This window comes from Vombatus ursinus, unplaced genomic scaffold (genome assembly GCF_900497805.2).
Source record: "Vombatus ursinus unplaced genomic scaffold, bare-nosed wombat genome assembly UNPS02012319.1, whole genome shotgun sequence".
Classification (NCBI taxonomy): Eukaryota; Metazoa; Chordata; class Mammalia; order Diprotodontia; family Vombatidae; genus Vombatus; species Vombatus ursinus.
The window spans coordinates 1,072,924-1,085,909 of NW_020952097.1; the positions used below are offsets into that span (position 1 = coordinate 1,072,924).

Below are 12,986 nucleotides of genomic sequence, written 5' to 3' on the forward strand. Positions count from 1 at the left end.
CACCTCCCTGGCCATGGATAGTTGGTACTAGTCCCTCCCTAGCAAAAAGATGACCCTATGCCCCGCTCCCTGCCGCCTTGCCCTCGTTACTCACACTGACAACAGGGGGCTTCAGGTCCTGCAGGTGTAGTAACAGGCTCACCAGCCCATTGATGATCTGCTCAAAGAAGACATCCTCACAGTTCCCATGGCAGAACTTGTTCAGGTGTCCAAAGAGGTTGATAGATGAGCTCCGGAACTCATCCCGCTCCTTTAGGAGTGAGGAGCATGGTAATCAAATCCCAGGCCCTCAAGGCCATTGCCTCCCACTCCAACTTAGTCAGGGAGCCAAAGGCTCAAACCTAACATTGTTCCTGTTCCACCTTCTCTGGGCCCCAGTATACCATACTGTGTATAGTATGGTATTGTCTCAGCCCTCTAAGCCTCCTCGTTATTCCTAATCAAACCTAACGACAAGGGAGGCCTGTTAGAGGCCTCAGATACATTTGTTCACATTAGGCCCATCAGACAGACCCTGGTCAAGGCTTCACTCACCAAGGTCCAATCTACAGCCTCCCTCCCTCCCACTTTCTCCTCTTCCTGGGTTACATTGTCAAAAAAGGGGCGGATGCGGATGGTGATGTGCAGCAGGATGGAGCGAACGTCCCATTCTTCCACCAAATCCAGCAGGCGAGAGAGGCCCAACATGGCCTCCAGGGCCATCAGGTTATGGGGGTCATCCTTGTCATCCAGCCCGTTGATCATCGCTGTGAGGAGCTGTGAGCCATGCTTTCGTACCTGTAGGAGGCAGAAAATAGCAGAGTTCTACTGTAAACTGCCAAGTGCCCTTCTGTGTATCCTCATGTGTCCAGATTTCTTTTGAATCCTGTTTCTGTCACCCAATGTGTTAGCTATCCCTCCCAACTTCGTATCATCTGGAATCTCTGCCTACAGCCAAGTCTCGGATAAAATGCTGAACTCAACAGAGCCTTCAAGAACAGTATAGGCGCTCGATAAATCTGTTTAACCAAACCCTCCTTGAAGCCCTTAGTTTCATGCTCTTGTGCAGCCTCCCTGACAACTCCTCAGTTTCTCCTCCTTTCTGCCCCTTAAAGGGAGTGTACCTAGCCGTGGAACAAGAGCTACCATCTCCTTAGCACTTTAAGGTTTGCCAGGGACTTTACAAATACCTCACTTGATCCTCACAACCACCCTGGGAGGAAGGTGCTGTTATGATCCTCATTTCATAGATGAGGAAACTGAGGCAAACAGGTTAAGAGACTTGCCCAAGGTCACACACCTAGGAAGTGCCTGAGGAAGATCTGAATTCAGATCTTCTTGACTCCAGACCCAGTGCTCTAACCACTTTGCTACTCACCTGCTTCTCCCAAGGCCTAGTCCTCTCCTCTCTTTACATTCTCTCTCACTCTCCTGTTTTAGCTATCACACCTATGCCATTTACCTCCAAGTCAACACTCCTACCCTGTCCCTCTTTTTTGGACTCTGGTCCTCATCTCTACAAATTGCACTGTCACTTCAAACTCAACACAACCCTATCAAAGCCCCTGAGAGACACAAGAATGGAAGGGGTAGTGAGACACTGAATAAAGGAGGCCCCAGGGGGCCAGGTTTACCATTGCTTGCTATCTGGTCTTTGTCTACTTCCCATGCTCGTGTCTGGGCTTCTATCACCTCCCGTATGAGCCAATGCTCAGCTCTCCCCTCCCCAGGGTGGGTGATATGCACCATGATTCAGGGCTCCCCAGAACATCATAGCCCATGTAGCCCCTCACCTTATCTGGGGATCCTGTAGCGATGTTGGCCAGCCCACGAAGTACCAACCTGCGTACGTGTGTGCACACATCCTTCTGCCTACCCATTGTGTTTTCCAACAGGGACTCAAGGAGGATTAGATCATTCACCACATTGCTGCTTAACAGCTGAAAAACAAATCAGAATCAAAAAACCATGAAACCTCAGGTCTGAAGGGGACCTGGGAGGTCATCTTTGGTCAGCTCCTATCCCCATCTCTAAATACTTCCATTGACAGGGCACTCAATACCTCCCTAAGGCAACCTATTCCATTTACAGACGAATCAAAAAACCTACAAGGTTAAGAGAAGTGATCAGGGGTACATGAACTTGAAATGTGTGTGTGTACACACATATATACATATACACACACACACACACATATATACATATTATATATACATATACACACACATAGATATAAACACACACATATATAACCATTTCAATGCAATTTGTCGTCTGCATAATATACATAATCCTATGTATATTATTTTGTGCATTTAAAAACATTCTGAGAAGGGGTTCATAGGCTTCATCATACTTCTAAAGGGATCCGTGGGGGGGGGGAAATGTTAAGAATCCATGCTTTAAATAAAAAAAATTTTGCTAAAAGTAAGCTATATGTACAGCATTCACCTGATCTACTGGCTTAGTACCTGTACCAAAAGAGAAGAGAAGATTGGCCTGGCCTCTTCTTGAAGAAGCCATGTTGCCTCTTGGGAATCCCTGCTTCCTTTTCTGCACGCTCCCTAACCATTTCTTCAATGGCTCCTTCTAGAATTTCCCCAGGAATCAAAGTCAAGCTCACTGGCCCACAGCTTGCAGAATGCTCTCCTCCAGACACCTGCCCTTTTCTTGGATCTAGGCCTGTCGGTCTTCCCATCCTCCATGATCTCTCCACTCTCAGTGAAAGCAGTCACATCAGTCAATCAGTTCTTTCAGACCCAAGGATGGAGTATATCTGTATCAAGTGACTGAAATTCATCAAGGGCAGCTGGATGCTCTATTTATCCTGTTGGTCAACTTCTCCTGAGCTATTTTTGTTCTGTCCCTTCTTGTACAAAAGTCATTCTCCTTGATAGAGAAGACAGAAACAAAATACAAATGAAGCAGCTCTGCCTTCTCTGTTACCTTCATACCCCTCAGCACAAGCAGCAATCCAAGCAGCTCTGCCTTCTCTGTTATCTTCATACCCCTCAGCACAAGCAGCAATCCTATCCAGTCTGGCACTATGCTATGAAAAGTGTGACAATGCAGCTGGGAGTTTCAGGAACCGTCTATCTGATTCCTGTGCCCAGAATCTAGCCCATTCAGTGTTACTGCTCTAAGTTCTAATCCTGACATCCAACTTGCAGTGTAGAGAAACCAGCATAGGGAACAGAGGCAAATGAGAGTTATATTCTCCAGAGTCTGAGCTGTAGGAGGAGGTGGTTTGGGGAAGCAGGTGATGGTGTATGCTGCTTTTAAAAATTCCTTTCTATTTACTTTCATTCTACTTTAAGTGTCATATTGCATTATCATCAAGATGTGTGATTAATTCTGGCTGGCTAGGGGAAGACTGAGACAAAAATAGGGACTCAGTTGTAAGCCATGATGCTCCAGGCATTGGAATGCAGCAGTGAGTAGGACAGATGAATGTACCCTCGATCTTCTGCCATCACCTACAAGTGTTCCATGGCCGTGTTTATGAACTCTGAAATTCCTTCCTCTGATCATAATCTGTTGTCATTCCATCTCTCCCTTTGCCTTGCTACTCCAAACCACGTTCTTCCTCCTTCCAGTCCCTCCACCTCTTATTTTTCTTCCCTTCCCCATCTTGACCCCTTGGTGACCCAGTTCAAAACTACACCATCCTCTTTTCTCAAATCCCTTGCCCCTTTATCCTAGCAAAGATCTTGTACTGCCAAAGCCCATCCCTGAATTGCCCCTACCATCCTCTGCCTTCATTCATACACACACACATTGCTGAACAAAGCTAGAGAAAATCATAAAACTTCTTAATGGCTCTACTGCAAGTTTATATTACATAACCTCAACTAGGCCCCCCACTATGGCAAGGTAATCCTTATTGTTGTCGTTTCAGTCGTGTCTGACTCTTTGTGACCCTATTTGAGATTTTCTTGGCAAAGACACTGGAGTGGTTCGCCATTTCCTCCTCCAGCTCATTTTACAGATGAGGAAACTGAGGCAAACAGGGTGAAATGACCAGGGTCACACAGTTAGTAAGTGTCTCAGGCCAGATTTGAATTCAGGTCCTCCTGACCCCAGGGCTGGCACTCTATCCACTGTACCAATCCTTATAACGCTGTCCAATCCTTCTACACCTCCCTAATCTATTACCTGTCTCACTTGCTTCAGCAGCTTTTCCAAACTTTGCTTCCTTCCTCAAACCTCCTGCAGCTCTCCTGCCCATCCCCCCACCTTCTGAACTGAGAAGTCTGGCTCCTTGCACTAAAAATACTCAAGTCATCACCAGATGGGTCCCTCTTTGCCCCGTTCCTCATCTCATGTCACTCAGATGCAATTCGCCACTCTCTCCTCCTTCACCTGTCTCACATGATGAGGTGGCCCTTCTCCTTGCCAAGGTAAGCCTACACGCACAAGTTATCTCATTCCACTTCTTGTTTGTTTTGTTTTGTTTTTGGCGAGGCAATGGGGTGAAGTGACTTGCCCAGGGTCATACAGCTAATAAGTGTTATGTGTCTGAGGCCAGATTTGAATTCAGGTCTTCCTGACTCCAGGGATGGTGCTCTATCCACTGTGCCATCGAGCTGTCCCTCCACCTCATCTTCTCCAAAAGATGGTATCCTCTATCATGCTCACTCTCACGCTGCTTCTCTGCTGCCTACAGACATGCTCATGTCTCCCTCCATCTTTAAAAAATTCTTACTTGATCCATCCAACCTCACTACTTATCATGCTATAACTCGCTTCCTTTTTGTGGATAAAGTCTTACAATAAATGCCTCTTCTTTCCCTCTTCCTTTCTTTGTAGTCTGGCTCTTGACCTCATCGTTTCAAAGTGCCCAGAGGGAGGGAGCCCGAGCTTGTCTACAATGCCTCTGCTTCCTCCCTCCTCTCACTCTGTTCTTTGTAACTCTTTGTAGCCTGGCTTCGGACTTCATCATTCGAATGATACTGCTCTCTCCAGCGTTACTAATGATCTCTCAATTGCCAAATTTAATGGTCTTTCCTCAGTACTCATACTTCTTGACGTCTTTGCAACCCATGACACTACTGAGTGTTCTCTTTTCCTTAATCTTCTATTTCGGTTTCTGTGACACTTCTCTCTCCTGAGTCTCCTCCTGCCTGCCTGCCTGTATTTTCTCTCTCCTCTGTTAGATCTTCAAGCAGGTCATATCTGCTAACAGTGAGGGTCCCCAAAAGCTCTGTTCTGGGCCCTCTTCTCTCATCCCTCTATACTATTTCATTGGGTAATCTCATCAGCGCCTATATTTTCAGTTATCATTTTTGTGCAGAGGACTCCCAGATTGACTTGTCCAGTCTTAAACTTTCTCCTAATCGCCGGTCTTGCACTTAGAACTGTCTTTTAGACATCACAAACTGGATGTCTGGTAGATACCTATCTTAAACTCGCTATGTCCCAAACAGAACTCATTATCTTTCCCATTTTCCTGTATTTCCTATTACTCTTGAGAGTACTGCCAGCCTCCCAGTAACCCCAGCTCAGACCTAAGGTATCATTCTCCATTTCTCCCTATCCACTCCATGTTGGTCAAGTGCTGTCGATTTTATCTTTGTAACATCCCTCTCCTCCGACACTGCCATCTCCCTAGAATGGGCCCCTCATCCCTCAAGTATCTCCCCATTTCAATCCATGCAACTCTCAGCTGTCATACTCATTTTCCTAAAAACACGGGTCGAACCCTCTCACCCCACTTCTCTCTAAACTCCAGAGGCTCCCTCTACCACTTCCAGGATCAACTATAAAACCCTCTGGCTTTCGTAACCTGGCCCCCTCCTACCTTTCTAGTCTTCTTGTACCTAATTCTCTCTCCTCTACTTTCCTTTCCTCCAGTAACAGTGACCTCCTCGTGGCTCCTCCCATACAACACAGCACTTCTCAACCCTGAGTGTTTTCTCTGACTGTGCCCCATGCCTGAAACAATCTCCTTATCCCTTCTTCAGGCTTCCGAGGCTTTCTTCATGTCTTAGCTAAAGTCCCATCTTCTGCAAGAAGCCTTTCCCTAGTTCTCCTTAACCTTAGTTCCTTCCCTGTAGGATTATGGCCCATTTCCCTTGAATATATCTTGTGTTTGCATGTCCACTGCACTGTGAGCTCCTTGGGAGCAGGAACTGGGCTTTTTGGACTTTTCTTTGTATCCCCAATGCTTAACACAGCACATGGTATAGTGAGCGCTTAATAAATTCTAGTTGACTGACTAATGTAATGGAGTATCATTATGCCATAAAAATAATGAATAAGAACTCAGGGAAACATGGGGAGATGTATGTGAACTGATGCAAATTGAAGAAAGCAGAGCCAAGAGAATAAAATATAAAAACTATGATGATATAAATGAAAACTATATTAAAAGGCAGTTAAACAGATTAATTACATTGACTAACTTAGGTTTCAGAGAACCAGTGATAAAAACAGAAAGCATGAATAAAACCTTACCCCCCCTCCCCCTCACAGTTATGTGCTTAGCACAATGCCTGGCATATAGTAGATGCTTAATAACTATTGATTGATTGATTTTTATTTTATCTTTTTTTTTTTTTAAAGCAATAGGGGTTAAGTGACTTGCCCAGGGTCACACAGCTAGAAAGTGTCAAGTTTGGTCTGAGGCTGGATTTGAACTCAGGTCTTCCTGACTCCAGGGCCAGTGCTCTATCCACTGCACCACTGAGCTGCCCTGACTGATTGATTTTTAAAAAGAATGTTTCCCTTTCCTCATCAGCTGATTTCTGTTTTAGAAAGTCAGACCATGCAATCATATATATTTATTATTTGACCTCTGAAATACATTCTCCTGAAGCTTAGAGCACAGACTACATAGGGACGATTCCAAAGATTCCTGAAGGAGGCAGGGCAGAGGTAGAAAGTGCTAAGACTGGAGCATTGAGCGGGGAGTGGCAGGACTGGTGCTCAGACATTTTTACCTGGTGACCCAGGGCAAGTCCCATCTATTCTTTACACCTCCATTTCCTCATCTGTAAGATAAAGGAGTTGGACCAGGTTACCCCCGAGATCTCTTCCAGCTCCTGATCTATGATCGTAAAGTATTTATTGTGTCCTTTAAGGTCTGCAAAGTAATTTACCTAAGTTATCTTTTTTGATGCTTATAAGAGCTCTGGAGGGCAAGTAATAGCCATAGAGAGGAACGCCCATACAGCAGTCTGCACTAATGGACCCAGGAGTTACTGGGCTCTTGAACTCACACAGTTGTCTCCTAGGTTGGAAACGTCCACCAGATTTACTGTTTGGTTATTTATGTTCGGCATAAATAGTAGAAAAGGCAGCCAGAAGCGCACGCTTAAGCTCACCTGGAGAAGCCCCTCTTCTAGCTACCATGTGCAAATAATGGCCATTTTTTCCCCTAATTATTCTTTATTTTTAAGTAATAATTAAAAAACTAATCTGTCCTTTCACTACCATCTTCTTCTTTTAAGCAAATAAATGAACTTTTCCTTAATATAGTAAGTAGAATTTATCTAAATCTACAAACATATAAACTTGAAAAAAGTTAGAGACCTTTCCAATAATGTCAGTATAAGCAAGGATGCCCATTATTACTACTACTAATTAACAGAGTATTAGACGTGCTAGCTATAGTGATAACACAAGAAAAAGAAATTAAGAGAATAAACATAGTCAAAGAAAAACAAAATTACTGTTTTTTGAAGATGAAGTGATGGTATACTTAGAGAACCTTAGAGATTAAACTAAAAATTAACTGAAATAATGAATAACTTCTTCAAAATTATAGAATATAATCAACATTTCTGCACAGAATGCCTACAGAAGTTTGTGAAATACTTGGGGCTGTATCTACTAATATTCACCCAGCAATTCTATGAATTTAATTATAAAATACTCTTTACAGAAATAAAGACAGACCTAAATAACTGGAGAAACATTAACTGCTCATGGGTAGGTAGAACCAATATAATAATAACAATAAACTACCTAAATTAATTTAATAAAATTCAGCACCTTGCCAAATTCACAAGAGTATTTAATAGGGCTAGAAAAAAAAAAGAGTAGGAGGTGGTGAAGATTATAGTAAAGACATCAGTGTCCCTCTACATGTATGCTCCTCTCATTGTGACTACTAACTGTGTCCACTCTCCTCACTTGCACTGGATATATTTGTGGAAGAATATTCCATAAGTATATGGGGAAGATGTTTTGTTGCTACTTTTATTACTATGCCATGTCAATAAATGTCTTTGCATTGACCTTAAAAAAAAAAAAGAATAACAAAATTCATCTGGAGGAATAAAAGATCAAGAATCTCAAGCACAATTATGAAAAAAAGTAAGAAGGAAGGGGGTCTCTCAGTACTAGATCTCAAACTGTTCTATAAAGCTCTAACCATTAAAACAATCTGGTACTGGCTTAAGAAGAAAGAGGCCAATTAGTGGAACAGACTAGGATCTATAACATACAGAAGTGAATAAACACAGAAACGTTGTGTGTAATAAACCTAAAGAACCCAGTTGCTGACGGAAGGACTCACTATTTGAAAAGAACTGCTGAGAAAACTGGACAGCAACCCAGCAGACATTAGATGTAGGCCAGCACCTCACCCCACATATTGAGATAAGCTCCAAGTAGACATATAACCTAGATATAGAAATTCCATCATAAACAAACTGGAGAAGCAAAGAAAAAAATTACTCTTCAGATCTAGGAATAAGCAAAGAATTCATGACTAAACAAATGATAGGCTCACATATGTAAAATGAACTGACCCCACCCAAAAAGCCAGTTCTCACTCCATTATACCGCATTTTTTATTCAGGTTAATAAGTGAACAAATCTAATTATTTTACTTGGCCTTAGTTAATCTGTATACCCTTGTATATGTACACTACACAGGCTGTCTCTCTCTGTTAGAATATAAGCTCTTTGAGGACAGGGAGCTGTTTCACTTTTGTCTTCATATTCCAATCCCTTAGTTCAGGGGCTGGTACATTAAGCCCTTAATAAATGCTTATTGATTAATTTCTCCCCCACTCCCCTCAGGTTCTAGGTCTCAGGGCTCATATCAACAAATACAATACCACTCCATTACCCAGTTAATCTATCCTCTTCGTTTTGATTAAGGCATACCTTTTCTAGAGCATTACACTCATGAGTCCCACCCTACCAAGTCTCAGTGATGTCTGTGAGGCCAAATTTGCCTTCTTGAATCAGTATCTCTAACTCTTACTTTCCACGATTTGTACATTTGTTTATACCCATCTGAGGCTGGTTTGGTTTTTGGTTTTTCTGTTTGTTTGTTTTTACTGCTAGATCTCTCTTTATATTTTTATCTCTTGTGAATTGTTAATCTTTTCTTCTTCTTATATTGTACCTGTTCTATTGCCAGGCTTGACATATCTATGCAGGCTGTTCTCCCCTCCCTTTCCCTTTTCACTACAAAGTACATAGATTTGTAATATTCTATGAAGATGTTTTTAATCATCCCTTGAAATTTTTTTCTTTCACCAGCCAACAGTCCATCATTGCTTTATTTCTAAGCTGTGGTTAAGAAATACAAAAGCCAGGGCAGCTTGGTGCTGGAGGTAAAAGAGCATGTGGATAGAGCACCGGCCCTGGAGTCAGGAGAACCCGAGTTCAAATCCGGCCTCAGACACATAACACTTACTAGCTGTGTGACTCTGGGCAAATCACTTAACCCCATTGCCTAGCCAAAAAAAAGAAACAAAAAACAAACAAAAAAAAGAAATACAAAAGCCACTTTAGATACAACTTCTTAGCTAGCTGGTCACTTCCCAAATCCACCTCTTCTGAATCACTTTGCTTCAAAAGACAAGAGACTACATCCTTAAGGTCTTTGTTTTGTTTTGTTTTTTAGCAAGATGTCATAAACTTCAGCCATACTTTCTAGTTTCCAGGAGTCCCCTATGTATCCACATTCATTTCCCTTTCATTCATCATCAGAATTTTCACCAGAACTTCAATGATGAGTTTATACATACTCTTCTCTGTGGGAACTAGTACAGCTCAATACTCATAATGCTCTGGGGTGAAAGTCCCTATCTCTACAAAGTACTGGTGATCCTGGAACAGATGGGCTGATCCTGCCCCCTCACCCCCAAATCCCGGATGTCTGTCTCCCTAGCAAACATTCCTTAGTTCTGGAATGGACAGATAGGTGAGCTCAGGCTGGTATCTGCCATCTGGATCTTTTTTTTTAGGTCTGAGAAGTCTGGGTCAGAGAGAACGCAGGTTCTCCTTAGCAAGGCCCTTCAGTATCAATGGAGGAGCAGACACCCTTGACTATGCTGGGTACTAACACTACCAATAAAATTCTCAGTAGCTCATGCCTCACACATTCAAAGTTCCCAACCCCTCATCCTCTGCTTTGTCAGGTTGCATCAATAGCCCCAGGTTCTCCACCCTCTCCTTACTTGTTCCAGTCCACGATGTTTGACGCCTCTCCTCTACCCTGTTACAGTTGAGCATTTAATCATATATTACATGTCCTGTACAGTTACTTAAGAATGTTTCAAGGATGCCCTTGGAACAAAGATGTTCCAACTAGATTGGAAGCTTTCTGAGAGAAAGGACAAGGTCTACTCCTTTCTACCTTTAATAGTACTGTTGCAGCTGAGCCCATGGCTAGGTCCACAGGAAAAGTCAAATGAAAGACTGATTTAGTGACTACCAAAGGGGGCCAGGGAACTGTGGGAACTCCCTCGGCCACCCAAGGCAATGAGACAGAACTAAATGCTGGCTACCGTGGACAGCTTCAGCCTTAGCCCCACGACAAGCTCGAACCATCTCCAAACAGCAAACCCCAGACCAGGGATGTCTCCTCTTTTACTCCACTGTGCAGTTTTTCAAAGCCTTTGGCTCTTCAACCTCTCTTACCCTATTTCCCCTCTCCTTCTTCCAGCTTCTGCCTATAATTTCGGATAACTGTACCCTTCTCCATCACCAACACAAATCACATCAAGTTCCTTCCAGTGCCCCCAGGCTGGGCAGGGCCAGAACGAGGAAGGTAGAAAGGCCAATTCAAATATAACTTCAGGACCCCTCAAGCATCTGAGAAGAAGCCTCATACATCTGGACACTCACTGTTTCCAGGATCCAACAGAGCTAAGTGAAACCTAAAGGACAATGGAACCCAGGCCACGTGAACTTGCATTAGGGACAATGACCTACAGTCTAGGTTCCCTGAGGTGATGAACCCTCTGGCTTCAGATCCAGACATTACCCTGCCCCCAACCCCACCTCACTATCCAGCCTCTCTCCACTGCAATGAAAAGGGAAGGGACCATAATTGAAAAAATCACTCACACTCTCACCTCATCAGCCATTCAGAGGGAAAGAGGCAGGAAGCGGCTTCCTTCCCCCAATCACTGGTAAAAGCCAAAGGACTATTTTAAACCCTTCAAGGATGCAGTGGGAGCCAGCCACCCTCCCTCTCAGCCAGAGCTGAATTCTGGGTCTTTGCCAATAGCAGGCCTTCCCCAGTTCCCTCCCTTTCTCTCTTCCACCTCAGCCAAACACTAAACAAAAACAGGGCTGAGACTGAGCAGTGGCAGCAACAGCAGCCGTGGAGAAATTTAAAAGGTGGTTTATAAGGAGAAGAGAGGGAGGGCTTGTTATATATTGCTGGCCCTGACCTCGAGTGTTAAGGATCTACTTACAGGTCGAAGGCAGGCACTGCCTGTCCTCCCTTCCTCCCCGTGAAAAGTGCAGAGGGGAGGGCAGGGAATAGAAGGGGAGAGGCTTTGAGTCATTCCATTCTTGAAGGTGGTACGTCAGGCAGGGGAAAAGGAGTGTTGGCTAGCTCAGGGCATTGCCATGCTTAGAGTGAGCTAGGAGATGGACTGACCCAAATCCTTCTCCATTAAGGCCTTAAGGAGGAATGGAAGTCACCAATAGTATTTAAGCCTCAGAATCACTGAACCTCAGAGTTGAAACAGACCTTAGGGGCCACCTAGCCCAACCTGTATATAAGAATCCTCTGGGGCAGCTAGGTGGCGCAGTGGATAGAGCTCCAGGCTTGGAGTCAGGAGGACCTGAGTTCAAATCTGGCCTCAGGCACTTGATACTTACTAGCTGTGTGACCCCAGGCAAGTCACTTAACCCCTTTGCCCAGCGAAAAAAAAAAAAAAAAAAAAAATCCTCTATATCCTCTCCATAAGGAGCCATCCAGTCTTTGCCTGAAGATCCCAAGGGAGAGGAAACCCATTGCTTCTTGAGGTAGTCCACTCTATTTTTGAATCACTCAATTATTAGGAAGTTTTTCCTTATATCAAATCTAAATCTGTTTGCAAATTCTCTGAGGTATACACCCTGCCCCACCTCCCTCCACTTTCTTTTCCAAAGTTGAATATGGGAGGAAATTGGCAGATGCAAGTCAAGTTGGCCCTTCTCCAACAAAAGATATCAGTAAGAACTCCTACACACATGCAGAGAGAACCCACCTGCAGGCAAGAGGTCACAGGGATCCTTTCAAGGTACCAGTAACACAAAGGGATATTCTATGGGGCTCAAAGGATTTCCAGGAGGGGCATTTTAACTTCTAGAGCTTTTGGGCCTGGTCTATCCAAGACTATCCTAGGCTAGGCCCTACCCTCCAGGTTCTGGCCTTAATCCCAGTACACACCACAGAAAGCAAAGCAGAAGGTTAAGTGCTTCATCTAGCACAACAAAAGCCAACTCTCTTTACCTTGCTTCATCCTGGGTCCTTGTTCCGTAATTCTGGGCACAGCTCAACTCACCCAGTGGGAAGACCAGTGACAATGAGTGAGGGAACATGACCTTCAAGTTAGCCAGCCTCTATGAGGTTGAAAGGATGAACTCTTAGGGGTTCCAGGAATACCAAGGGAAGGTTCTAGGTCCAGCTTGAATTCCCATCATGTTTGTGGTTGCTGCCCCAGCTCAAGGTGGCTCTGTCAGGAGCAACAAATCTAAGGAAACTTTTCTACTCAAATTTGCATGATATGACTAATACAAGCCAAACACTACACCTATAAATTCTT

General features: G+C 43.9%; 1 protein-coding gene across 7 annotated transcripts in view; it reads right to left on the reverse strand.

Moving 5' to 3' along the window:
• Window positions 1-12,986, reverse strand: part of MROH1 (maestro heat like repeat family member 1) — a 185,195-nt gene that overhangs the window by 2,829 nt on the left and 169,380 nt on the right. For 4 of the 7 annotated variants that reach the window (XM_027857638.1, XM_027857637.1, XM_027857639.1 and 1 more), the window contains 3 exons: window positions 1,773-1,919; window positions 589-777; window positions 95-250 (listed from right to left, as the gene is read on the reverse strand). In XM_027857638.1, the coding sequence (XP_027713439.1) occupies window positions 95-250; window positions 589-777; window positions 1,773-1,919 (492 nt within the window). Of the gene's footprint in view, window positions 1-94; window positions 251-588; window positions 778-1,772; window positions 1,920-12,673; window positions 12,897-12,986 lie in introns of those variants that run through there. The other 3 variants (XM_027857642.1, XM_027857641.1, XM_027857640.1) reach the window with 2 other exon arrangements.